This window comes from Anguilla rostrata, chromosome 14 (assembly GCF_018555375.3).
Source record: "Anguilla rostrata isolate EN2019 chromosome 14, ASM1855537v3, whole genome shotgun sequence".
Classification (NCBI taxonomy): domain Eukaryota; kingdom Metazoa; phylum Chordata; class Actinopteri; order Anguilliformes; family Anguillidae; genus Anguilla; species Anguilla rostrata.
This window is the reverse complement of record NC_057946.1, coordinates 29,342,557-29,367,556: the sequence shown is the minus strand read 5'-3', so window position 1 is coordinate 29,367,556 and position 25,000 is coordinate 29,342,557. Positions and strand designations below refer to the sequence as shown.

Sequence of the window (25,000 nt, the reverse complement as noted above, 5' to 3'; positions counted from 1 at the left end):
CCCAAATCTCCTCTGTAAATATCCAGCTGTTTAAAGTGTACGGTATGTGAAATATAAGCCAGGTGATTCAGCCAGTTGCTTCAATGCCACCTAGCCTGTTCCAGATTGCTTTCTTTGTGTTTAATTGGTGGGTTCATAAGCGATCTTTTGTTGCTCATCGCAATCCTTCAAGGCCGTCGTTCAACACTTCGGTGCAACTTTCCAAAATGTGTTGAGGCACAGAAAAAGTTTTCTTTTGTTCCGGAATATGCAGTCCTTTAATACTGTGTGTGTGTGTGTGTTTTTACTCTCGGTGTTAGTGGGAACACCCTACTACATGTCTCCAGAGAGGATCCACGAAGGTGGCTACAATTTCAAATCAGACATCTGGTCCCTGGGGTGCCTGCTGTATGAGGTAGGCCTCACCTGATCATGTGACGACTTGCGCACTCATATGCATCACATCTGTGAAATTGACATGGTCCTTCATTTATATACGAGGGGGCAGTCCAACTACTACAGTCTTTTTTTTGCAAGTGCTACAAAACGGTGTATATGTGTATGTGGGCATATCTGTGTGAGTGTGTGCATGTGTGTGTATGACTGCATGTGTGATTGAGTGAGTGCATGTTTGTGTGTGTATGACTGCATGTGTGATTGAGTGTATGTTTGTGTACTGTATGTATGACTGCATGTGCGATGTGAGTGAGTGAGTGAGTGTATGTTTATGTGTGTGTATGACTACTTCTGTTGAGTGTATGAGTACATGCGTTTGTTTGTTTGCATGTATGTGTGCTACTGCATGTGATTGTGTATGTGTACATGGATGTTTGTGTGTCTATGTGCGAGTATGAGAGTGTGTGCGTTTGCGTGTATACAGTATGTATGACTGCATATTTGTGTGTGTATATGTATGACTGTGGGTGGGATTATGTGTGTGTCTGTATGTATGATTGTGTGTAAGTGTACGTTTGTGAATTATTGTGAGAGTGTATGTTTGAGTATGACTGGGTGTGAGTATATGTTTGTGTATGACTGTATGTGATTGTGTGTATGACTGTGTGATTGTATCTGTGTGTATGACTGCATGTGAGTGTGTGCTTGTATGTGTGTGTATGACTATGTGAGTGTATGAGTGTATGACTGCGTGTGATTGTATGTGTGTGTGTGACTGTATCTGTATGTGTGTGTGTGTGTGTGTGTGAGTGTGTGCTTGTATGTGTGTGTATGACTGCACGTGAGTGTGTGTGTGTGTGACTGTATGTGTGTGTATGTGTGCGTATGACTATGTGTGTGTGTGTGTGTGTGTATGACTGTGTGAGTGTGTGTGTGTGTATGACTGTGTGTGACTGTGTGTGTCTGTGTGTGTGTGTATGACTGCACGTGAGTGTGTGTGTGTGTGTGTGTGTGTGTATGACTGTGTGTGTGTGTGTACTGTGTTCTTGTTGACACATGCCCTGCTCTGCACTCCACACCAGCCTCCTTGCATAGCTCTGACACAGTTTCAGCACAAAGACCAGATCAGAGCTTTGTTTCCTTTGTTGGCCTTACCACACCCCAGCCAAATCTCAACAACACACTATGACATCATTACGCACTGCCACACTGACATCATTACACACTGCCACACTGACATCATTACACACTGCCACACTGACATCATTACACACTGCTACACTGACATCATTACACCCTGACATCATTATACACTGTCACACTGACATCATTACACACTGACATCATTATACACTGCCACACTGACATTATCACACACTGCCGCCTATACAGAGTGAAGCATTGGCACCATTAAACAATGAAAAATCAACACATTTACAGTGTGTGTGTGTGCGTGTACTTAAACGTTTTCACTCAGAAAAGCACAGCAATTATGAAAAGCAGGGACACTCACCCTCCTCCTGTGGTTTCGTCCAATGGGACCACGGAACAGCATTCATGTGACACGTCTTGTAATAACAGAAACAGCCTAGAATTCTCTGTGCAAATTATACAAAACAGAGAGGGCGAATTTTATGTTAGCTGGCTAGCAGATGTATATTTAATAGACGAGGTCATAATCAAGTAACATTTGTTTTTTCATGTTAGGTAACAAGTCTGCCTAATCTAGCTAGATACAGTAGTCATATGCTGACAAGCAGCTATCTACCCACCTATTCATAGTTGTTTTGGAATTGGGCATAAAGATTTTTTTATGTTAGCAGGTTGCTACTAGCTAGCTGACGGTCTATTTTAGCAGTGGAGTTGTGCCCTAGCTATTTTTGTAAATGATTTCAGTTTGTAGGAGACAGTAGGTAATACAACCATAAAGTCAGGCAGAGGAGGTGGGTCATTCTAGATAGTAAATGTAGTTTGTTTTCAAAATAAGGATGGAAATATTAGCTTGGTAGCTAGGTAGCTTGCGAGCATTATATATAGGCTTAACGCCAAAAATTCTGTTACCATTGTAATTGCTGCCAGTTTAGTTTAAAGTCAGATTTGAATTCCACCTTATGAAACACGTTGTTATCATTTAAAAAGTATGAATAGTATGACTAACAACGCACAAGCAACAAAATAGGGTTAAGGAAGTTGGTAGTGAAATTTTGTATGTCAAGCTTAAAAACCTCGTTTACGAGGAATAATAAAGATCTGAGAGAATAGAAGATAGCGCCGCCTTCATCAAGCCAGCTAATCATCATCATCTCTGTGCAGATGGCCGCTCTGCAGAGCCCATTCTACGGGGATAAAATGAACCTGCTGTCTCTGTGCCATAAGATTGAGCAGTGTGACTACCCTCCTCTGCCCCCTGAACACTACTCTGAGAAGGTAAGCGGACAGCCACACAGCTTAACCAGCGCAGTGTACAGCCACACAGCTTAACCAGCGCAGCGTACAGCACACAGCTTAACTAGCACAGCGTACAGCACACAGCTTAACCAGCACAGTGTACAGCACACAGCTTAACCAGCACAGTGTACAGCACACAGCTTAACCAGCGCAGCGTACAGCACACAGCTTAACCAGCGCAGTGTACAGCACACAGCTTAACCAGCACAGTGTACAGCACACAGCTTAACCAGCGCAGCGTACAGCACACAGCTTAACCAGCACAGTGTACAGCACACAGCTTAACTAGCACAGCGTACAGCACACAGCTTAATCAGCACAGTGTACAGCACACAGCTTAACTAGCACAGCGTACAGCACACAGCTTAACCAGCACAGCGTACAGCACACAGCTTAACCAGCACAGCGTACAGCACACAGCTTAACCAGCACAGCGTACAGCACACAGCTTAACCAGCACAGCGTACAGCACACAGCTTAACCAGCACAGCACACATCTTAACCAGCACAGCGTACAGCACACAGCTTAACCAGCACAGTGTACAGCACACAGCTTAACTAGCACAGCGTACAGCACACAGCTTAACCAGCACAGTGTACAGCACACAGCTTAACTAGCACAGCGTACAGCCACACAGCTTAACCAGCACAGTGTACAGCACACAGCTTAACCAGCACAGTGTACAGCACACAGCTTAACCAGCGCAGTGTACAGCGCACAGCTTAACCAGCGCAGCGTACAGCGCACAGCTTAACCAGCACAGCGTACAGTGCACAGCTTAACCAGCGCAGCGTACAGCGCACAGCTTAACCAGCACAGCGTACAGCATTACATTACATTACATTTATTTGGCAGACGCTTTTATCCAAAGCGACGTACAAAAAGTGCATTTCATGGTCATAGACAACTGCTAAACACAGGTTCAGTAAGGTACAATACTTATTTTGTACAGCTATTTCTAGCCAAGAACACAGTTTAGTTCACACAGTGAACACAGTACTGTGCTGCAGTACGATACGGCGTGCTAGCCCTCGCGACCCCGCGCATTAACCCCTCGTTGTCTCCCTCCCAGCTGAGGGAGCTGGTGGGCATGTGCATCAACCCCGACCCCGACCAGCGGCCCGACATCGTCTTCGTCCTGCAGTTCGCCCGGCAGATGCAGCTGTGGACCTCCAGCACCTGAACCCGACTGAGGAGTCCAATCACGTTCCGCTCTGGAGAACCTAACCGCAACCACGACCGCCCACAGACACGGTCCGCTCCTCTCCCGTGCTCCTGCCTGGACCCCGGTCCTTCGGTTCTGTTTCCGAGATGGAATTTGGAATTTGGAATGGATGGAATTTTCGATGTTTCACGAACGTTAGAGAAAGGGCAGGTTCTGCCCGTTCGTTTTTAGTTTTATTTGCTTTCTTTTTGGAAAATCTTTTAACTTTTTTCATTTTTTAATGAGGGCCTACATATGGTGGGGATTAAAAAAAAAACAATAAAAGTTAAAAAAATAAAAATAAACCTGATACAAAGACATTCTGTGATTGCTTGAAGGGAAGGGGTGGAGCCTCATCTTGATTGACAGGAGGGGGAAATCCTGTACATGGCGATGGTGATGCAGAGTCCTCTGCAAAAGTTCAGAGGGGGGTCTGTGTCCAAGCAACAGTGGCTGCATTCCAAACTGCTCCCCACTTCCCTCTACTCTGATTTAAACAAGGCCGGCTGATCCACAGCCTAGTCAGGCCTCACCTGTGCCAGGTAACACTGGGGACTGGCCACACCCACCCCACACAGTCAGTGCGGTCAGTATAACTTTCAGAGTGCTTGTTGCATGCGCGTCACACCAGTGCCCCCCAAAAATAGCACTGCCCCCTCTGGGTTTCTGTTTCTCTGCTTTTCTAGTTATGTCATTTAGTTTCCCTCTTCACATGCTCTCTAAAAAAATAAAAAAAATAAAAAACATGGAATATATTGCGTTTAGAACATCGCACAAGTTGAGGGTGAGATTGTACCATCTTTTCATTTTATAGCCAGAAATCAACAAGTTGCGCTACATGTTACATATATACTGTAGTGTTAGTAATGATTATTGTAACACAAACACACATATGTGTTAAAGGTCAGTTGAATTTTAGTAAGAACATGCTTACTTTAGCTATACAAATTCAGCATTTCACTCAGTATTAGCGTGACACATAGGAGCCTGTTTTGATTTCCTTAAACCATTATTAGACATTTATATTGTTTTACTGTGCTAAAGTAGCCTATAGGCTATATAAGCCTATACAAGGTGCAGTGTCAGAGACCTGGCATTGAAGTGTGTCGAAGCACACTGTCTTGCCATTTAAGTGCGCACTCCATTATGCGATCATTTGCCGTAGGGAGCGGATAGTCGTTTGGAATACAATCTCAAATTTGACAGAACCACATTAAGACCCTGTCCTAAGGGGCTACACTAACCCTATATTTTCATGACTCCATATCAAGTTTTACCATTTTTTCCACCCATTATATATTTTTAACAGTTAAACATAATTTCCATTGCTGCGCAACCAAAGTGCCTGGAACTCCAGAGAGTATATAAAATTGTGTAGCGGCTTACTGCTCAATTCTGTTTTGTTCAGTTTATAGTTCCAAAGTTAACGTTTTTGGGCTTTTTTTTTGCCCTCATACTGCAGGCTGCCCAGGCAACAGTCGTTCAGTGCTCTGACATTGGCTCGGTGGTGTGTGCAGTGCATCGTTTCCATGGAAACAAAAATCACACGAACATTCTGTTGTGCACGGCCTGTTACGACTGGAAACACGTTTGCACCGTACACAAAGGGGCGGGAAGTAGCCTCCTAATGTCGCAGAATGATGAGCTCAATGCGTGACCCTTTACGGTTGGCTACTGTTGTCACAGTGCTTCACGGTAAATGTGATCTGATTTGTCCACATTTAGGATATTAGTGGGCGATGGTCACCATCATAGGCCAGCTCTGGCACATGATTGGTTGCATTAGAATAGACCAAAAATAAAAGAAAAAATAAAAGAGAGTTTTTGTCACACTACATTGCCCCAACACGGGACATTGTGTTGCCATTCTGAACATATTGCCAGCATTAATAAGTTGGATACTTCTAATACACCCAAAATGTCAGCTGATTTACAACTGAACGATTTGTTGAACAAACCACACAAATGGCCAACTTTTTTTGCTGGATCATTGCTGGTGGCCAATGATAGAGCGTTCTTGTTGGTGCTTCAAGTTGCCAATGAGCAAACCTAACAGCTCAATGGAAAAAAAATTACATTAGGCCAAACTGTCATGTTTGAGGGGTAACAGTCCACTGGAGAAGAGAATAATAACTCATCTGCATGTTGGAGCCCACTGCTGCCTCACCTGGCCATCCCTGGAACTGCACCTCCTTTTGAGGGTCTACCACAGCAGGTTCTGCAGCTCCTGTCTGACAAGTTGTTGCCACCAGCCGCTAGTCTAAAGCAGATTTACCGAGCCTGTCACAACCAGAGGAGAGGACAGCGAAATACTAAGGAACCAGAAGGCTCCTGCAAGGAATCATGGGATTTCTTCTTTTACTTTTGTAATGATGGTGTCACTTTTTTTGTTATATTCCTAAAGAGGACACTGTTAATGCAGAAATAACGCCTATGTTTTAACTAAAAAAAATGTTAGGAAGGACAGATGTAGAATGCAGGTTTACAAGCTTTCATCAATCTCTGCAATACCTCAGTACTCTGAAATCATGGATCTTGGTGCAGTTCAAGATAACCAATCTCTTGATTTAATCATTATGCAATTTGTGTTTCCTTTATCAATCCCTTAAAAGGAATATTTCGAAGATGAACCTTGTTTTTTTATTTTTTTTTATTAAAGTTTCTTAGAAGAATTTGATATTTGACATCACTGTGATTTTAATCTTGTGGCGTCACACTGACTTGGATTTTTGTAGGTGAAAATAAAATGAAGACTATATTTCTGGATGATTTTATCAAGTGTGTCAGTTTTTAAAAATTTAATTTATGCATTTACATCAAATCACATTATAATTCACATGCTTTCTATTTGAACAATACTCATTTGCAGATTACACTTCATAAAACCACAGAATCGTACCTCATGATCTCACAGGGTTTCATCACGAAAGGGGGAAACAAACTTTGCCCATCACCAAAATGTAATGCCAAACCAGGTGACGCACAGCAGCCATTTTGTTCTAGAACACACCGCTCATATTAGCTGAGGTGAAGAGGGCAGGATTACTGGTTAACAGGAGAGATGCTTCAATTAATATCACAGTGGCCAGATTTATTCAAGCGTAGGAATTTGGCCAGCACAACGGTGTGCCGGGGGATCAATAATGATCTCGATTACACATCTCAGTTTGTCTCAGAAAATAAGCGGCACATCTTAAACTTACACACTTCTCCATTGCACATAAGATCCCGAGAACCAACCTTGGATTTCTAAGTGCTTAGCCCACGATAGGGAATCATTTTTATTGATAACCCTGAAATGTTTTGTTTTTACTACAGAGCGACATTCACTGAAAAGGATTTCCAGAGTGCTTCTGGGAAAGTGTGCTACAGAGCAACACTCTTCTCAGGGCGCTAATAAGCTTAAACCACGCAGTCTGGGCTCACGCTGTTGTCGCGATGCCACTGGAGCTTTGGTTTGGTGCGCTTCAAGTCCCCGCAAAGCACTCTGCTCCAAAGCTAGTTAGCTAGCATAATAGAACACCTTAGAACCAGTTCTGGACCAGCTGCAGTAATCCAGACAACTTCATGGGTACAGACGGGTGTATACTCAAATGTGAGAGAAGGATGCAGTTTGGTTTTCAAAGAGTGAAATCCTAGAGGCGAAACTGAGGAAAACAAGATGTCTCCAGAGATGCAATTACGTTTTCAAGGCGCCCAACTTTATTTGGCACATTGACTCGCGAAACTGGAGCCTTACGGTTCGTATTAATGGTTGCATTGATGGTTTTTCTAGGAAAATTATTTGGCTTATGGTTGTGTAAGCATCAGGCCAAATCACTTACAGGACACTTTTTTTGCCCCTAGGATTCAACTCTTTCAAAACCAAACTGGCATCTTCTCTCACTCAAGAGACCATTTTCCCAACATTTAGTGTACATCCATCTGTACCCATTAAGTTGCCCGGAGTACTGCAGTTGGACCCAAATTAAATTGATTTTTTGCATTCCCAAAACTGCACAGAAACACAGAAAAAAAAATCTTTTCCCTCTCTACTATGCCCCTGATGGGGCTTTGTAAACTCTGGATCAGATTGAGAAACGTTAGGTCCATATCTTCCTGCAAGAGTACAGCATTTGATACACTAAAGCTAGAGAACCCCACAGACACCTGCTGTCATTAAAGTAGGGCATTAAGCCCAACCTTTATTATCTGAAGATCTTTTCACAAACCCAGTGGCAACTCAAGTCGCCCCTGGGAGTTGGGACGTTCCCGCATAGACTTACCCACTGAGTAGGCGATGCCCAGCGACGTGGCATGGGCCAGCAGGTCGCCCGTTTCCTGGCTCCCCGGTGCATCTGCCGATGCTGACCCAGGTCTGAGACCACAGCTGAACTCCAAAACATCGGTAAACGCAAAATGATGTAGTCTAACTCACGCTAACTCGCAATTAACAGTGATCTAAACGACGTCCGGCGACTTTTTATAAACTTTCGTTCTGGCTACTCGAGAAGCAACACACGGACAACGCAGCCGACGTTCCACGAGCATCAAAGACACGATTTTGCCCAGCGGTAGCAGTACATGCATAAACCTCCAGGCCTACAGACCGCACGGTCAGTCGTAGGCCTGTACCCTGACGCATTAATGTCACGCATCTGCTGACTCACGTGCTCAGCCTTACTCCCACACACTCGGGCTCTCTTAACAAAAGCCACGGCAGACCTCTGTGATGTCATCACTGATCCAACTCGGCCTCCGGTCATTGACCGCCGCAAACCCGCACACCCACCCCCTGGTCCGCGATCACAAGACTGATAACTCCACCTGTGACAGACGAAAATGCTTGCATTGCTTCAACTGAAAGGTCCAGTCGGCCTTTACGTTCCCACATACAATCAAAGGCAGAACACAGGCTTGTCTTGTGACGCCAGAAGGACAAGCGACTTTTATGACAGACAAGAGTCTTTTCCTGAGATGCATGCAGCACAGACACAAGACTGCAATCCTTCTACGAGCCGCGTTCCATTTTAACGGCCGTTTCGGGGCCCATACCAGCGCCTGCTCGGTCCACGCTACGCTGCGCAACGTTTTTACAGGGGTAAAACGGAGAGTGACTCACGTTAAACTGTCAACGAAAGACGACCCTTCAGATCAGGCGTTCCCAGACAGCTATGGTGCCGACAGCACAGGAACGCATAGCCTATTTAACAAGACATCACGCCCTCGGCCCACAGAACCGCATACACAAACGATTTACAAGGAAGTTTACGATAACAAAAACAAGTATTGAATAGGTAGGTCTAGGATTAAGATTCTTAAAGAAGAACTACAACATCTGCTCGTTTCTTTGGCCTAATCTGCTGTCTGCCAAGCCAGGCAGCAGCTGCAGGATCTAACCGCTGCCTCAGGCTTCCACGGATGAGACTCGCCCCAAACACAAGGCTAATAAATAATGAGAAATTGGGATGTAAATGCCCACAGTGGAAAAAGCCTATTTTTCATGATGTCACGGTTAGGACATTGACGGAATAAACTAAAATCTTGCACAGACCGATTGATTAAATATGTGGCAAAATCCATAGATTATTACAATAGGCCACTGGCTGGTCAACCTTGCCTGTGAAGTCTGGCGTAAGCGGAGAAGCAAAGAGGGAGAAAAGAACGGTGTGACAGCGCTTTTTAATCAACGCTATATTACTACACCCACGTGCGGGGGGTCAAGAGAGCTCGCCCCGGACTTTACGAGGCCCTAAAATCCAAACTGATTATAAACAGTGATCACTCTATATTCCTCATAAAACTGGCTTAAAGTTAACAAACAGGAACATTAATATAAATAACGTCAATTGCAGTTAGGCTTTTTCGAAACTATGTTAGTGGAGTTTACGTTAAGATTCTGGCTGAAGACGTTCAAGGAAGTTATATTAAGGTTACGAGCTATGGTTAGCCAAATATTATTTTCTAAAGTACAACCTTGTCTGGCTTGGTTTTTTTTTTTTTTTTTTTTAAATGATCATTGAGCTACAACTGGTGTATTATCAACAGGGTTTATGGTAGTCTGTGATATGTTCACCTATGGCTGCTAACGCTAACAAAGTTAACCTACCAAAACCAAAGGAAAAAGGCAGACGGTTCATTAAACAAGTCTTTATTGTAAACCAAGAGAAGGGTCTGACACAAAGGAACAGGTGGATGGGATTGGGTGGAGACTAGGGTGGTAATGGAGGGTGGAGGTGGGGTGTGGAGTTGAAGGTGGGGGGGGGGGGGGCAGGGGAGACAGGCCGGACACTCAGGACGTGTCCATGGTCTGAATGGTCTCCTCCACCAACTCCAGGTGGAGGTGGGTGACGGCTTTGGTGAGGACGCCCGTGGTGCCATGCTTGTATCTGTAGCTTCCGGCTCTGGTGGGGGGAAAAGGAGAGGACTCTGGTCAGCTCACAGGCTCTCTCCCTCTTCCCCCTCTCCAAACAAACACAAGCAAATACATGCTGCTCCTGCCCTAAAGACATGTCTCCACAGCTTGGGCCCTGTGGGCCCTAAGTGGCATCCAGGTGACTCGCTGGTGCCACCTGGTGGCAATTTCTGAGACAGCACAGAACCCCCTATTTGCACACACACAATCAAAAACTCCATCTATCTCACTCATACACACTATCACACTCCGGCACGCACACACACGCGCACACACACACAGTGTTAAAGTGTTAAATGGGGTGAGTAGTGGACACACTCGTGAGGTGAGTAGGAGATGAGGACAGGCTAGTGCTGAAGCTACATCATTCCCACACACGTGCTTTATTACTTACTCGGCCGAAGGTTCGAGCGCGGTCAATCTTCAGACAGAACAGGCTGTGTTAGCACACATGCCCACTCCAGATACTCAAAAACTAACGTGCACGCAACACGCCTCAATAGCAATGAATGAATAAGTCGTAAATTAATTAATGAATGAGTGAATCTATGAATGAATGAAAAAATAAAGAATTAACGAATGGACAGACAGGTGAATAAATGAATAAATGCATCTGGGCAGACAATAAAGGACCGGTGAGGAGTGAAACTTTGATGAAGTAAATAAACTGGGATTTAATTACTTGATCAGTACGGATGCAAATGCAAGAACTGGAAAAAAGAAGACATTTCATGCACTGCAGCTCACCTGCATGTTCCAGAGACAGGGCTTCAGTGAGGGCAGGGTTTGGGGTTGTGGGAGTGTAGGGGTGGGGGTGGTAAAGGTCTCACCTGACTCCCTTCTTGTTGGCCTCGTCGAAGGGGCGCAGGTAGTCCACCTTGCCCTTAGTGATCACACACAGGTCGATGTTGCTGCCAGAGCCCAGGTCATTAAAGATACCGGCCGCGATGGCGTCTCTCACCAACTGCTTGGCATCTTCCTCCTGAGAGAGAGAGGAAGAGGAGGAGGAGAAGGAGAGCGAGACAAAGAAAGACAGGAGGAGAGAGAGAGAGACAGTGAAAGAGAGAGACATGAATAAACTATATTACTTTCATAAAAGTTTGAACCAGAGCATGGATATTCTGTGCCTAATGTCAACATCTGCATGTGGGAGAGAGGGTAGAGTTACAGCAGGAGGTGCTCCGCCACACCCACTGCGTATTACAGGATTCTGTGGACCCTGAGGTTAATGAACACCTCTAACAGGTATTACAGATGAGCGTACGATGACGAATGTGAGGATTTTCTTTGCTCACCTCCATGTCCGGCTTGTATCTGTCCTCAAACACTGCCATAGCAGCAAGAGACCCGGAGCCTAGGAGAGAATACAAGCACCAAGCACACGGTCATCATCAGGCACACGGTCACTCAAATTAACCACACGGTTATGCAGAAATTAACCACAGGTTACAAACATCAACAACGTGGTTACTCAAATTAACCCTGTGGTTATGCACATCTTCAAGCACACGTTTACTCACAAATTAACCACACAGTCACCACACAAACATACAAGATTTTTTTTCCTATTTTAAGACACAAAGACAAGCAAACAACACCCCACAGCTGTAAACAGCATCCAAAACTCCAGTGACAGAATTTGGTTAAAATAAACTGAATTTGACAAGAACACATTTTAACACAGAAAGAACACAGTACTTGCACAACAGCACCCTCTGGTGGGAAGCAAGAGAAAGAGCGCTCTTCTCCCTCACTACCTCTCAACAACACTGATTGTTCTGTAACTACATTTGATTTACTGTGCCCATCAGGCAGACGGTAAGGTGAACCAATCACAGCTCATCTCTTCTCAGGCAGCGTGCTGCCTACTTGAATTTTAATAAGGGAATAGGTTTGCCTGATAATTAGATGCACATCTTTCAGGCAGTGACAGTTTGTTACAGAATGCTACAGGCTATAACAGCTTTTGATAGATCAGAACAAGAGATTACAGGCTTTTACAGAAGCACATCGGGGGGGGGGGGGCACTCACCCATGGTGACATAGGGCAGCTTGTCAGTTGAGCCGTGGGGGTAGATGCTGTAGAGGTGGGGGCCCAGGCAGTCCACGCCCCCCAGGACCAGAGCCGCACCGATGTACCCCTGGTACCTGTGGGGTAGAGATCAGAGATCACACTGAGATCAGCGAGGGGCCCACAGGGGCCTCTAGGGGTCCCTGGAGGGACTGCAGGGGGTCCCTGGCCAGACTCGGCATGCGTCGGCGGCGCCGCCCACCTGAAGAGCATCTGCTTGAGCATGCGGTTGGCGGTGGCCACGCGCGGCAGCCGGCCGGTGGACAGCGAGTGCAGCTCCAGGTTGGAGGAGATGATCTGCGTGGTCATCTCCGTGTCCGCGGCCGTGCCCGCCCCGCAGCAGCTGAGCAGAGCAGAGCAGAGCGGGAGCGGGTCAGAGGTCAGGCATTATGACATCACAGCACTACCATCAATCACATGGCACGCAGCTAGTCAGGACTTCACATCAACGCAGCACTGGGCTTCAACCCCACTGGGGAACAACGGACTCTGAGCCTCAAAGTTTTGCCCTCAATCTGAATAGCTTCCATAAATATTCAGCCATATAAAAACACTGTATTAAGAAAAAGACAAATGACTCATGTTGTGCTGGATAGAGGTACCTGCCAAGCAAATAAATAAAATGACAGATTACAGACTCTCACTGTTCACAACACCGAATATCACTCCCTTGTGGGACACGGCTACAATTTTGCAAGTCATGTTTTTGCTGATGTAACTGCATGCTGCACATACTGACTAAATCACTTTAGGAACACGTGGCAAATGCTCTTATCGAGAGCAAAGTTATTTGCTCTCGATAAAAAGGCAATTACACATTCACAGCTAAGCATATCCTTACACAGCTATCCCTACAGCACTGTTACACTAAATGTTGGGCAGGTGCAGGTGTACTCACTAAATGTTGGGGGAGATGTAGTGGATTTTGGAGCAGTTCTTGTCGGCCACCACCATACCCTCTGTGGCCCTTGTGTCAGCCCCCAGAATGACGCCATCCTGAAGGGACACAGCAGAGGTCATTGTTCTATACCTCATCAAAAATGTTTTTGTTTTTTTTGACAAAATAAAAAAATGTCTCCAGTAACATAGTCTGTTCCAACAAAACCTTAAATCCAAATGATGCTACTTGGGTTTGTAGCACACAGAAAATAAAGTATTGAACCTGTAACTTAAAAAGAAAAAATCCAAGGAACGTGCAATTTGTCTGTGCCTTGGACAAAAGAAATATGATCTACTGGCTCAAAGAAGCAACAGAAACATTCCAAATTGGTTTCCCCCTGAATAAAATAGAAATCAATACATCTCGTGCTCAATTACTATAAGTTAGAAAGTTCCAGAACATAAGCCCTCAGGAGTAGGGCTGGGCATTAATGCATTGGCCTTGCAAAAGGAACGTCCTCTGTCTGGCCAAATAAACCCTTTTCCTAGGATCCCCTACTGAAGTATATAACTTGACAAAAGTCTTTGAAAGCTTCAATTACACGACACGCACACTTGCCTGATAACATGTTTGGCTTCCTGGCACAGATTCACACAACAGCCATGTGCGTTCTTAAAGAGATATTTCACCCTTTTAAAGCACAAGTATTTTTGTGGAGCCTAGAGGGAGGAACGGCGATGCTGACGGTGGTCATTGCATCCAGAAGACCATGAACCTGCAGCCACTCACATGCATGACTAGTATGACAGTATTAACCTGGTGAAGGTAAGAAAGAACAGGCAAGGTTGTGGACTAGAACTTTAGTCACCTTGTAAACCACCCCGCAGATCGTGGTTCCAGTTTTTCTCGCTGCAGGAACGCTGCACCCCAGCTTGGTTATCTCCGCCTCCAGCAGGGCATTCCTGGAAAGCACACACCGACAGGTTCACTCGCCGGCTGACATGATTTTACAGAGAGCATCCCTGTGACTGAAATGGGCAGAGATGCCAGCAGTAACATTAAAAATAATAAATAGCCTATTGCCCCAGTGTTGGGCCTTGAGCAGTGGTTCCCAACTGGTTCACCCCTGTGTATGCTGGTTTTCCTTCCAACCACAGCTGCAATCCCAGAATTTATACAAGCTGTTCACTGTTCTTAATTAAGTGCTTTTCATGTTTAAAGAGTTATTTGCCCTGTTAAGCCATATTATGTCAGAAACAGCCATGCAGTTAACGAGGAATAAAAATATATATTTTTTAAATGTTCACATTGATTGCAATATAGCACAATAAGCACAATTACATAAAGAGGAAACATTTTTTAACTGATCAAATTGAACACTGATGTTAATCAGTTGGTTCCAAATTGAACACATTTAGGATTAGGTTCTTTAATAATTTTCATACTTCTTTATTATCTACCAAACGCTTAGTTTTAGTGGTCACGTGTCCACACTTTCACAAATTAGAAGCCTGTTGATTCACCTCAGTCTTTAATTTCATTAGTTCAATAATTTTGTGTTAACTCTTTTTATGCAGTTACTCGCAATATAACACAATAAACACAATGTGAGCATGGGACGTTTATTCTTTGTGACATGCACAGCTATTTCTAACGGATAAAAAATCCAGATAAACATGAAAAGCAGCTAATTAAGAAAAATAAACAGCTTGTCAAAATTCTGGAATTACAATAGTGGTTGGAACGAAAACCAGCATAACAGGGGTTCCGCCAGGACCCGGGTTGGGAACCACTGTTCTATAACATGAACGTCATAAGCCGTATTTTACGTAGCCAGGCGTCAACAGTAGCCACAAATGACGATTCCCATGAAGTCCTAAAATCTCTCAATTTTGGCCAGAACCGTGACATCACCTTTCCACTGGTTAGGCGGCGTCTTAAACACTATGCCGCATTTAAGGAGAAAATTTGTGATTTCATGTCGACTGCAGATAAAATCACCAGAAACCTTATGTAAAAATGACTTGTTTTTGCATTTAGAAAATTACAAAACAGCAAATATAAGAAAATAATTCCGAAACACGTGGCATTTTGTGTAAACTATATGGTAGTGTTTTTATTGGAAGTGCAATAGTCTACCTGTCAGATTACAAATGTGTATACACAATATTAGCCTACTCGAGCGTAATAGCCTAATTAATTAGTCAAGCATTCAGGTATAATTCGCTTAATTTTTACTACACGTTCGGCTATTTCCTCACAAAAAAATAGCAGTTTCCCTTGTTACTTATGGTAAATTGTGATGAGGATGCCAATTAGCTAGCTAGTGTAGCAATACGAATTATGCGTGTAGTATGGGGCCAACGTCATTATACGACTCGAAACTTCGTTCAAAACAATTGTCAAAGATCAATGTTTTGCCAGTCAAAATACTCAGATTAAATATTTGACACAGCTGCGTCCATCCATTCATATAAATTGCAAATCACAAGCTACCAGAAAGATGACTGAAATTACTGAGTCACGCCAAACTAGGCCGTGTGCTAGCAAGGCGTAAACCCGCAACAATGGGCAGAGGTGCCAAACCAGCGTACAAATGTAAATCTTAGGTCCGAAACGCTCTCCGAAAAGCAGCGCTTATAAACGGTTCTCCTTTCTATTCACATGCGATTCTTACCTCTTACAATAGTCGAAACTGAAACCTCCGAACTGAGCCTGGCACTCCGACAACGTCGCCATTTTTCTGGATCTTGAAAAGCCGCTTCCCGGAAACAGAGAAAAGGATGCTGCTTGCGCTCACATTCCCCCGGAGTCACACTCAATTGGTCCCGTGCTCTCCCTCTCTGGACGACTACAGCTCAGTCTACCTTTAGTTGTAGTCTCATTTAACGACTAGTGTCAGGAAAAGGTGCGAAATTTAGGCCCCTGTTAGCAAAAAACCGTTTTTGCAAAGTTTGACACCGTACCTTTTATTCGAAACTTGTTTTTTTTTTATGGTATTGGACACGTCCTCAAAAACATTTTGAATGTTATAACATTCAGATCTCCCGCTTCTAAATTGTTTTGTGATGGATGGATTACAAATGTGTTAGTAATTAAAGTTAATCCTACTTTAATGCAAACATATGGTGTATATGTTTGCATTAAAGTTGGATTAACTTTAATTACTAACACATTATACCATATACCATAAATATACAATATACCATAAATATATTTTAATGCTTCGCCATCAACGATGAAAAACTATTCTACTGTTGCAATGAAACCCAGAAATTAAATTTTATAGCCACTGTAGCTTGGCTACGTGAGAGTCAGTTATTAACAGTTCCTGTTCGGAATTTACGTTAACCTAAAGAATCGTTAAACAATAAAATGACTTTGTGCCCAGTATGATTTTGCAAGGTCGCTGCAAGGTTTCTACCACGATCGTATATAGCTTAATATTGCACATAGGCCCTAATCATTTTAGAAACATCGCAGCAACTTCATATAACACAAAACACAACACAAAATCATACCATAAATACCAAAAATGTCAAAATTAAAAGATAAATACATAAATATAAACTCAAATATAAACAAAAAAATAAATTCAAGAAGAAACGTGAAAAGAAAGTTTTGGTTTTCAATAGATTGGATAAATAAGTGACAAGTCGCCAAAAAGAAGCATAAAATCGCTGAAAAACTGTTTGTATTGATATAACTGAATTGCATTTGTTCTTCATAACGTAACTTATTTGCACCATTATAGCATTTAAAAACACATGAGAAAAAGGTTCATGTGTGAATGTTTTCACCACACAACACCTGTACACCTGAGATATCTGAATACAAATGACAGAAGAATATTTGATGCTGTCGGCTTAATTTCCAGCTCGACAAAATATTATAAAGCTGTCCAACTGTTGGGTCGGAAGGTCACAAATACTCACTCGCAATATCAATGATAGACAAGATATAATTGAGAAAGGTATTCATAACTTGCACAAATAATAATTTCTGTCAATTTATTTTATACCCTGTCAATTCATGGGTTTTAATGGTAATTCTGAGAAATGAAAAGAAGAGCTTTTGCTTATTATTAGATCCAGCAATGAATCACCTCAGCTTCAGCATTGAAGTTGCTGAGAGGCAAGGCTAGATTTTTCCCAAGGACAGCATTATGTTTGACTGATGGTAGAGTTGGCTTGAACTGCCACTTCCAAATGAAACTCCGGACAAAAGATTGTGATTAATCAGAATAAACTAACTGATTGTTGGTTTATTGGCAAAGCACCCAGCCTGGAGGCTGGATGGACTTCTCTCACATCTGAGTCAACCTGGCCAGGCTCAGAGTACAATAAGGCTGTGAGTCTGACAAGTGAGGCTGCTTGAAGATCAATATGAATCTTAAAGCACAGTACTCAACTGGAACAGAAGGGAACAGCCACATACTGTAAACAAAAGGATGCTTCAAGAATAATACACTAGAGGGCAGTAAATATCCTGTAAAAATAATTCCTGTTTTTGAAATAATTTTTCCCATCTGGTGCTTTAATAGAAAAGTTTTAAATTGTTGTTCTGGTCCATAAAGAGCATGAAAGGTGTTTGCATGGAGGCTACAATGACTAGTGAAAATAGAGAAGCTACAGAAGGTTTGACAATCACTACAATACAGCCGTTTCCCAACATATTTTGAAATTATATCTCTTGAACTGGGAGCACTGGCTCCCAACTGGTACATTTATCATTAGCCAGTCATTATTTCCCATCCTACAGTCCACACAGTACTACAGGAGAGCCAGTGACTATTTTAAACCCTGCAGTGCACACAGTACTACAGGAGATCCAGTGACTATTTCACACCCTACAGTCCATACAGTACCACATGAGAGACAGTGACTATTTCACCCTACAGTCCACACAGTACTACAGGAGAGCCAGTGACTATTTCACACCCTACAGTGCACACAGTACTACAGGGGAGCTAGTGACTATTTCACACCCTACAGTCCACACAGTACTACAGGAGAGGAGAGAGTAAGAAAGTTAAAGGTTTGCTGTAAGTAGAGACATTTCAGTACTGGGATACAAATGCCTCATTGAACGTGTTCTGACTCTTGATATTTCAGCTTGCTAGCACAACCTTGGGGCCAAGAACAGGAGCAAACTGGCAAGGATTGTAAGCACAGCCAGTAAAATTGTCGGGAAGTCACAGACACAAGACAGCTATCTGAGATCTCTGTGCTCCGGAAAAGGGAGAAGGCTCAGTGAATCTCAGCTGATCCTTTACATCCCCTTCATAATGAGCTTGACACTGGGAGGCGCAATGGAGTACCCAGAGCCACAAAAAAACATATTTAAGAAGTCTACCCTTCCTACCTGTTTGTTTATCTGTCTGTGGACTGGATGAAAACACATTCACCTGAAAATCAGTGAATGAGATACTCCAGTGTGCGTGTGTGTTTGCACATGTGTGCGTTCGTGTGTTCATGTGCTGAAAGTTGTGTTTCCCCTGCTAATAGATTCTTCGTGCTCTCAGGAAGAGCCCGTGGCTTTTCAAAGTCACAAGGTTTTCAGTGAGAAACCCTTTATTAGGCCCATATGATAATCTTTATCACAGATGGGGTTTTTTTGTTTGTTGTTTTATTTTCAAATGAAATGTCCAATAAAAGGACTTAGAGTGGCACTTCAGACAGCGTGTTGGTCGGGTGCTTTGGCAGAGCGAGCGTTTACGAACAGCAGGCTTTTCTCTGCCAGGGGAGGAGCGCATTCAGATGGGCAGCACATCAGCCTCTCCAACACCTGCTCCCAAAAGAGTGCTGCTCCTGCCTTCTGTCTCCCATTCACAGAGAAGCCAAATGCAGAACAGTCTGCATTTACTGAGCCCTTGTATATATATATATATATATATATATATATATATATATATATATATACACACACACACACACACACCTACACATACACCACACACATACACTCACTCTCTCTCACTCAATATGAATTCTGCATATTACCGTAATTCTCCATATTTTCATGTCTCAAATTCTGCACATTTCTTATTTATCTCTGTCAGAGGCGTAACACATATTGCTCCCAGCCATTTAAACATCTCTGAGATCATACATATGAACAGTTGATCTGAAAATGGAAATTCTGGCATTTAGGTATTTCTTTCTGTTTTTATTACATTAGTACTGTTTACTGGCATTACATGTTTTTGATGATGTTGAGCTCTTTCTCAGTTCTCTTGTGCGTTCCCTTGAAGAAAATAAGGGATACGTTGGCTTGGAAACAACCAAAAGAGCTGGTTTAAATAATTGTATTTAATATTTTCAAATGTAGAATAAATACACAATACAGCCTTCACTTCCCCCTTCAAAAAAGAGTACATTCTGACACATTCGGACAGAACAGAGGGAGATACTGACAGAACCCCAAATAAACAGGAAGTGACATCGTACGATTTGATGTCACCACATGACTTGAGTTATTAAAACAGAATTAACACAGACTGATATATCCATGTATTGGAGCCAACTGCTTCATTCCAGTTTGACACCATTGTGGAAACATCAGTCTGCCTTGACCCTGTTAACTAGCTCAGGATATGACCTTGCCCTCAGCCACCTTATTCCTCCCATACAATGAAAATATATTGCCATATATTGAAAAATACACTGTACAACAGATTATTTGGACACATAGAGACACTAATTACAGTTTCCAAAACATTACAATATATTTCAATACATTTTGTTTAAAAATACATTCTGTGATTTATATTCAGATCCCAGTGAGACACTTCGAGCAGCCTATGGTCTTGTGTGAGGCAGTTGGTGCAGTCCATAGTGAAGCCAACTCTCAACTCATAAAGAAATCCTCTTGCATGGGGTGGGGGTTTGATCCCCTGCCATAGCATCTTCTGAGTTATAGTCCCATCTCTACATGTCACCCTCTCTGCTTTCTACCTGTCTAGATAAAGCAAAAAGTAGGATGGCCTGTCTGCTCTACCTTTTTTTGTGAAAAAAAAAAAAAAAAAGACACTGTTTATCCCACTGAGACCAAAGCAGCGAAAATTTGTATATTTTGCAGTGTATTTCCACATGTTATTTGAAACATTTAACAATACAAATGAAAATATATTGTAGCCATCCACCCCCGAGGTGGCCTACCTGCTCTGCTAATGGTGAATTCACCTCTAGAGCAGCATTTAGTGCAGCCATGTTTTCCCTGACACTGCTGCCACTGGCGTGCTTTGCCAGGGTTTAGGCCGGGTTACAGCCTACTCTAAAGCACGCTGTGGCCAAGTCTTGGTAAAATGTACTAGGCCTATATAAATAAAATTTGGTTGATTTATTGAGGATGTTTCCCACTTTGAAAGGGAAAGCTCCAGTGCACTGGGACATGTGACATTATGACCTCTAAAGGTAAATGCTTACAGTCCGCTCCCACCAACCAGACAACCGAGCACTCTAAAAATGGCACGGTCAAATGAAACACAAGCACAAATGCAAAATGCAACTCATATAAATACATGTATATGCACATATATGCTTATATTCCATTTTTTTGCTCTTTTTTATTTTAGTTCCTGTACAGATCTATCATCACATATTTTACATATAAACATGCTCTACAGTAGAGATTCATAACAGGCAAAGCATTGTGCTCTCTTGAAAGGGGACACAATCTATTGTCAAAACTGAATGCCTGGAATGTCAGATTGTCTATTACGGTCTGAAAAGGCCACACATGTTCGTGCAGCATTTTTATAATGTTACAGGGATGTATAACTGTTGTTACCAAGGCTAAGAAACCACTATGAAACAAACAGGCAGGCCTACATGCCAGAACAAACGGTTCAAAAATAAAATAAAATAAAGTAACTGTAATGTGGTCTTTAATTCTGAAACTATCATGGGCATCATGGACCACACTCATATTCTTTCTCAGCGAGAATTTTTCTCTCAGCAACTCAACAAAAACATTTGCTTTCCATTCACTTATTCCTGATGCTTCCTTTTAATAATATCAATCACTTTTTGAACATATATTATTTATAAATCATTTTTATGGGACTATTATTCCCTCTAGTATTCATTTTTCAAAAATGAATGTAGGACTACACGTACAGTATAAAAACTTAAATACTCATAACTGATGTGTCTTCGCAGCTGCTAGCATCAAACCCGTCAGCGGCGCGTTTAGTCGACATGTTGTTTGCTTCCTGATCTTCCTATTCAACACCTTTCTCACAATAGTCGCACAATGGTGTAGTGGATGTGTAGGAGTTCGCGCCTTCCTGGCGGAGCTGCGGCGGTGTGCGTGGGCGTAGCTTCGAACATCCTTTTCATTCCGGCCGCCACGCGCACACAAACTTTTGTCACCGTCGTTTAATTTCCATCAGCTTTTTATTGAAAGAGCTTCCGCTACAGAAGCGCGGCGACTATTTTCGTTGCCTCAATCTCAGCTTTTTTTTGCCTCGCCGAAAGAAAGGACAAGCTTGACTCACAGACGGAGAATATGCGCTGTTGACTGTTATTGAAATGCAATAGTACATTCATTTATTTATTTATTTTTAGGTACGCTGTACCGTGTTACCGAGGTTTCTCCTTGCCAACCAGGGGCAGGTGCTGAAAGTAAGAAAAGGGCATACCAACCTAGAAAAACAGTTTTATGTCAAACAGTTATTTTACAGAATACACGTTACCTAAATGAATTAATGAAACTTAATGACAGCAACAATAATAATATTTAGAAAACTTTTTTGCCGTATCATAGGGGCACGTTGGGCAAAAGGGGCGGGTGCTCGGGCTCTCGGATCCACGCCTGTGCTGTAAATGCTGTTTCTGTACATCCACAAATTACATGGCACTCACACGAGAACATTTGAGAGTTTAAAAAGTTCCGTTTCATAAACCGGGAACATTGGAGCAGCATTGCCTACTTGAGAAATTTAACATGCATGGAAGAAAATTAGCTTAAAAAGTAGCAACAGAGGGGAAATATGAGATACTCAAACTCTTTGCACAAACTGATGCAAAATGGCTCCCTCCTACTGAGGGAGGAGTCACTGAATTGGAGGTTAAGGCAGTAAAGGGCGGAGCCTCCAGAGTGTCTGCTTACTGGATGGGTGGTTAAGGTGGAAGGAGGCGGAGCCTCAATAGTAGGCTTTCATACAGTGGGAGGTGTCTGCTTACTGGATGGGTGGTTAGGGTGGAAGGGGGTGGAGCCTCAAGAACAGGCTTTCATTCTGTGGGAGGTGTCTGCTTACTGGATGGGAGGTTAAGGTGGAAGGGGGCAGAGCCTCAGGAGCAGGCCCTCTTGGCGTGCAGCATCTCGATGAGCAGGCTGTTGCAGGGCACCTCCCCGCTCAGGTGCCTGTAGCACAGGTAGTCCTCCGCCTGCACGCTCAGGCTGCGCAGCTCGGGCAGCCGACGCAGCAGCCGGCCGAACCTGTCCAGGGACTGCGGGTAGTTGCAGAGCGTGTGCTCCAGTAGAGCCGCGCTCACCTGCTCGTGCACGCTCTCCACAAACTGCTGGCCTTCCAGAAACTTCACATCTGCACCAGCGCAAAGAGAGAAAGATGTCATTGTTTCTCTGTGAGCCTTTACTGGGGCGACATATCTCAGGAGGTAAGACCGATTGTCTGGCAGTCGGAGGGTTGCCGGTTCAAACCCCGCCCTGGGCATGTCGAAGTGTCCTTGAGCAAGACACCTAACCCCTAACTCCTAACTGCTCTGGCGATTGAGAGGCATCAATTGTAAAGCGCTTTGGATAAAAGCGCTATATAAATGCAGTCCATTTACCATTACCATTTACTGTCACAAACACTCCTATTACAGTAGATCACAGCCAAATTACTATGTATCCAAAAAGTAATAATAAACTAACACCACTCGCACATCCTGATAAGCTACACTATAGGACCAAAAGTATCAGGACAAAACTTAATGACAGAGCATACACTCACATTCTAGACGATTCTGTCCTTCCCCAACAATTTGGGGAAGGCCCTTTCTGTCTTAGCATGGCAATGCCCCCAGACACACAGTGAGGTCCATATAGAAATGGTTTCATCAATAAAGGGTGTGGAAGAACTTGACTGGCCTGCACAGAGCCCTGACCTCAATCCCCATCAAACAATTTTGGGATCAACTGGAAAGCCAACTGCAAAAATTCCCAGAACTTCTTGCAAATTCTACTGGGAGAGAAATGGTGCTGCACAAAATTAACAGGCATGTCTGCCAAAACCTGAGGGACACAGTAGAACAAACTAGAGAGATACTGGAAAAAAAGCAAACAAACAAACAAACAAACAAACATAAATAAATAAATAAATAAATGTTTGTGTGTAGAAGTACTTGTAAAGCTTTGTCAATATACTGTAATACATTATGATATATAATATATTCTATTCCAATAAAGCATTCTTGAACAGAGGGTAAGAGAGAGAAAGACAGAGAGAGAGGGGAAGTGAAAAAAGATAATGATGGAAGGAAGAGGGCCACAGAGACCGTGGAAGTGGAGAAAAGGATTGAGAAATGTGTGATTATATTAGGTACTATATAACATTAATATAAAATTAATTTGATTATAGTTCATCACGCATGTTTGACATAGTTAGCTATTTTGTATTTCATCATGCTTCGCATATGCTCTGGCAATGACATTCCAGTTCTGCCATTAAAGCATCATCAAATTGGACTGAACTCAAATGAATTGAATTGAACTGAGAAGGCGAGAGATCAACTTGCTACTGTATTCCAAACCGACAGGAGAACTAGACACCAAACAGTCAGACACGGCTCAACAGAAATATTTTGTGACAAGGGGAAAACAATAATCGGTGTTTTTCAAGGGAACCAACTGCGCTTGTCAAACCAGAACCATGCACGTTTGTATACATGAATTTTCTGTTATGAATGGTCTTTCATGCAGTCGTCCACATTTTTCTGTATAACAGCTGCTTGTGTGTCCACAAATTCATTTTTTCTGCATGTTTATGTAGTGTAAGTGCATAAGAATGCATACATGTGTCTATGCAGATGTGTTCTTATGGGACATGTGCATTTGTGTCTGTGTGTGCTTAATACATTTGTGTGGGTAAGAAAGAATGTGTATGTGCATGAATGTATCTACAATAATTTGTGTATGTGTGTGTGTGTGTGTGTGTGTGTCAGTCTCTCGGGTGATCAGCCTGTTCCTCTAATTTCTTCTTGCCCAGAAGCATCTGGGCACAGTGCGCAACATTCTGGAGATAATCATATATTCTGAGTAATCTTTTCATTGCCATCTCTTTCAAGGTGAGCACAACATTCCCTGATAAATCTAACTCGACTGAATGGGGGATTCACAGCAGAGAGAGAGAGAGCAGGAATGAGGAAGAAAGTGAGAGGGAGTGACAGGCATTCCCTGTGTTTGAGAAGAGAGTAAAATAGAGAACAAGAAAGACGATGAGAGAATAAGAGAGAATCGTACAAAGAGATGGAGACAACAAGGAGGAATAATAGAGAGAATTTGAGAAAGAGAAGAGAGTGGGAAGTGAATTGCAGAGAGAGAGAGTGAGAAAGAGAGAGATAGAGAGGGAGAGAGAGAGAGACGAGAGAGACAGAGAGAGAGAGAGAGCGAGAAAGAGA

At 43.0% G+C, this 25,000-nt stretch overlaps 3 protein-coding genes across 5 annotated transcripts in view; 1 reads left to right on the top strand and 2 right to left on the bottom strand.

Moving 5' to 3' along the window:
* Positions 1 to 4,344, top strand: part of nek6 (NIMA-related kinase 6) — a 36,068-nt gene extending 31,724 nt beyond the window's left edge. For both annotated transcript variants that reach the window (XM_064307738.1, XM_064307737.1), the window contains 3 exons: positions 300 to 394; positions 2,689 to 2,802; positions 3,897 to 4,344. In XM_064307738.1, the coding sequence (XP_064163808.1) occupies positions 300 to 394; positions 2,689 to 2,802; positions 3,897 to 4,007 (320 nt within the window). In that variant the 3' untranslated portion in view covers positions 4,008 to 4,344. The remainder of the gene's footprint in view (positions 1 to 299; positions 395 to 2,688; positions 2,803 to 3,896) is intronic.
* Positions 4,345 to 10,141: 5,797 nt separating this feature from the next.
* On the bottom strand, positions 10,142 to 16,222 carry psmb7 (proteasome 20S subunit beta 7). 2 transcript variants are annotated; one of them, XM_064307101.1, is made up of 9 exons: positions 16,051 to 16,222; positions 14,242 to 14,335; positions 13,392 to 13,489; positions 12,696 to 12,836; positions 12,455 to 12,570; positions 11,718 to 11,776; positions 11,253 to 11,404; positions 10,817 to 10,843; positions 10,142 to 10,411 (listed from the first exon to the last, which is right to left on the bottom strand). In XM_064307101.1, exons 1-9 carry the CDS (start codon positions 16,110 to 16,112, stop codon positions 10,300 to 10,302), a joined length of 861 nt encoding a protein of 286 aa, XP_064163171.1. In that variant the 5' UTR covers positions 16,113 to 16,222; the 3' UTR covers positions 10,142 to 10,299. The 2 variants fall into 2 exon arrangements, with proteins under 2 accessions (XP_064163171.1, XP_064163172.1); XM_064307102.1 differs by lacking the exon at positions 10,817 to 10,843 and having other exon boundaries at positions 16,051 to 16,219.
* Positions 16,223 to 21,919: 5,697 nt separating this feature from the next.
* The window catches only part of LOC135239788 (steroidogenic factor 1-like), an 11,533-nt gene continuing 8,452 nt past the window's right edge, over positions 21,920 to 25,000 (bottom strand). Inside the window, exon 6 of the mRNA XM_064308735.1 lies at positions 21,920 to 22,923. Coding sequence (XP_064164805.1) covers positions 22,670 to 22,923 — 254 coding nt within the window. The 3' untranslated portion in view covers positions 21,920 to 22,669. The remainder of the gene's footprint in view (positions 22,924 to 25,000) is intronic.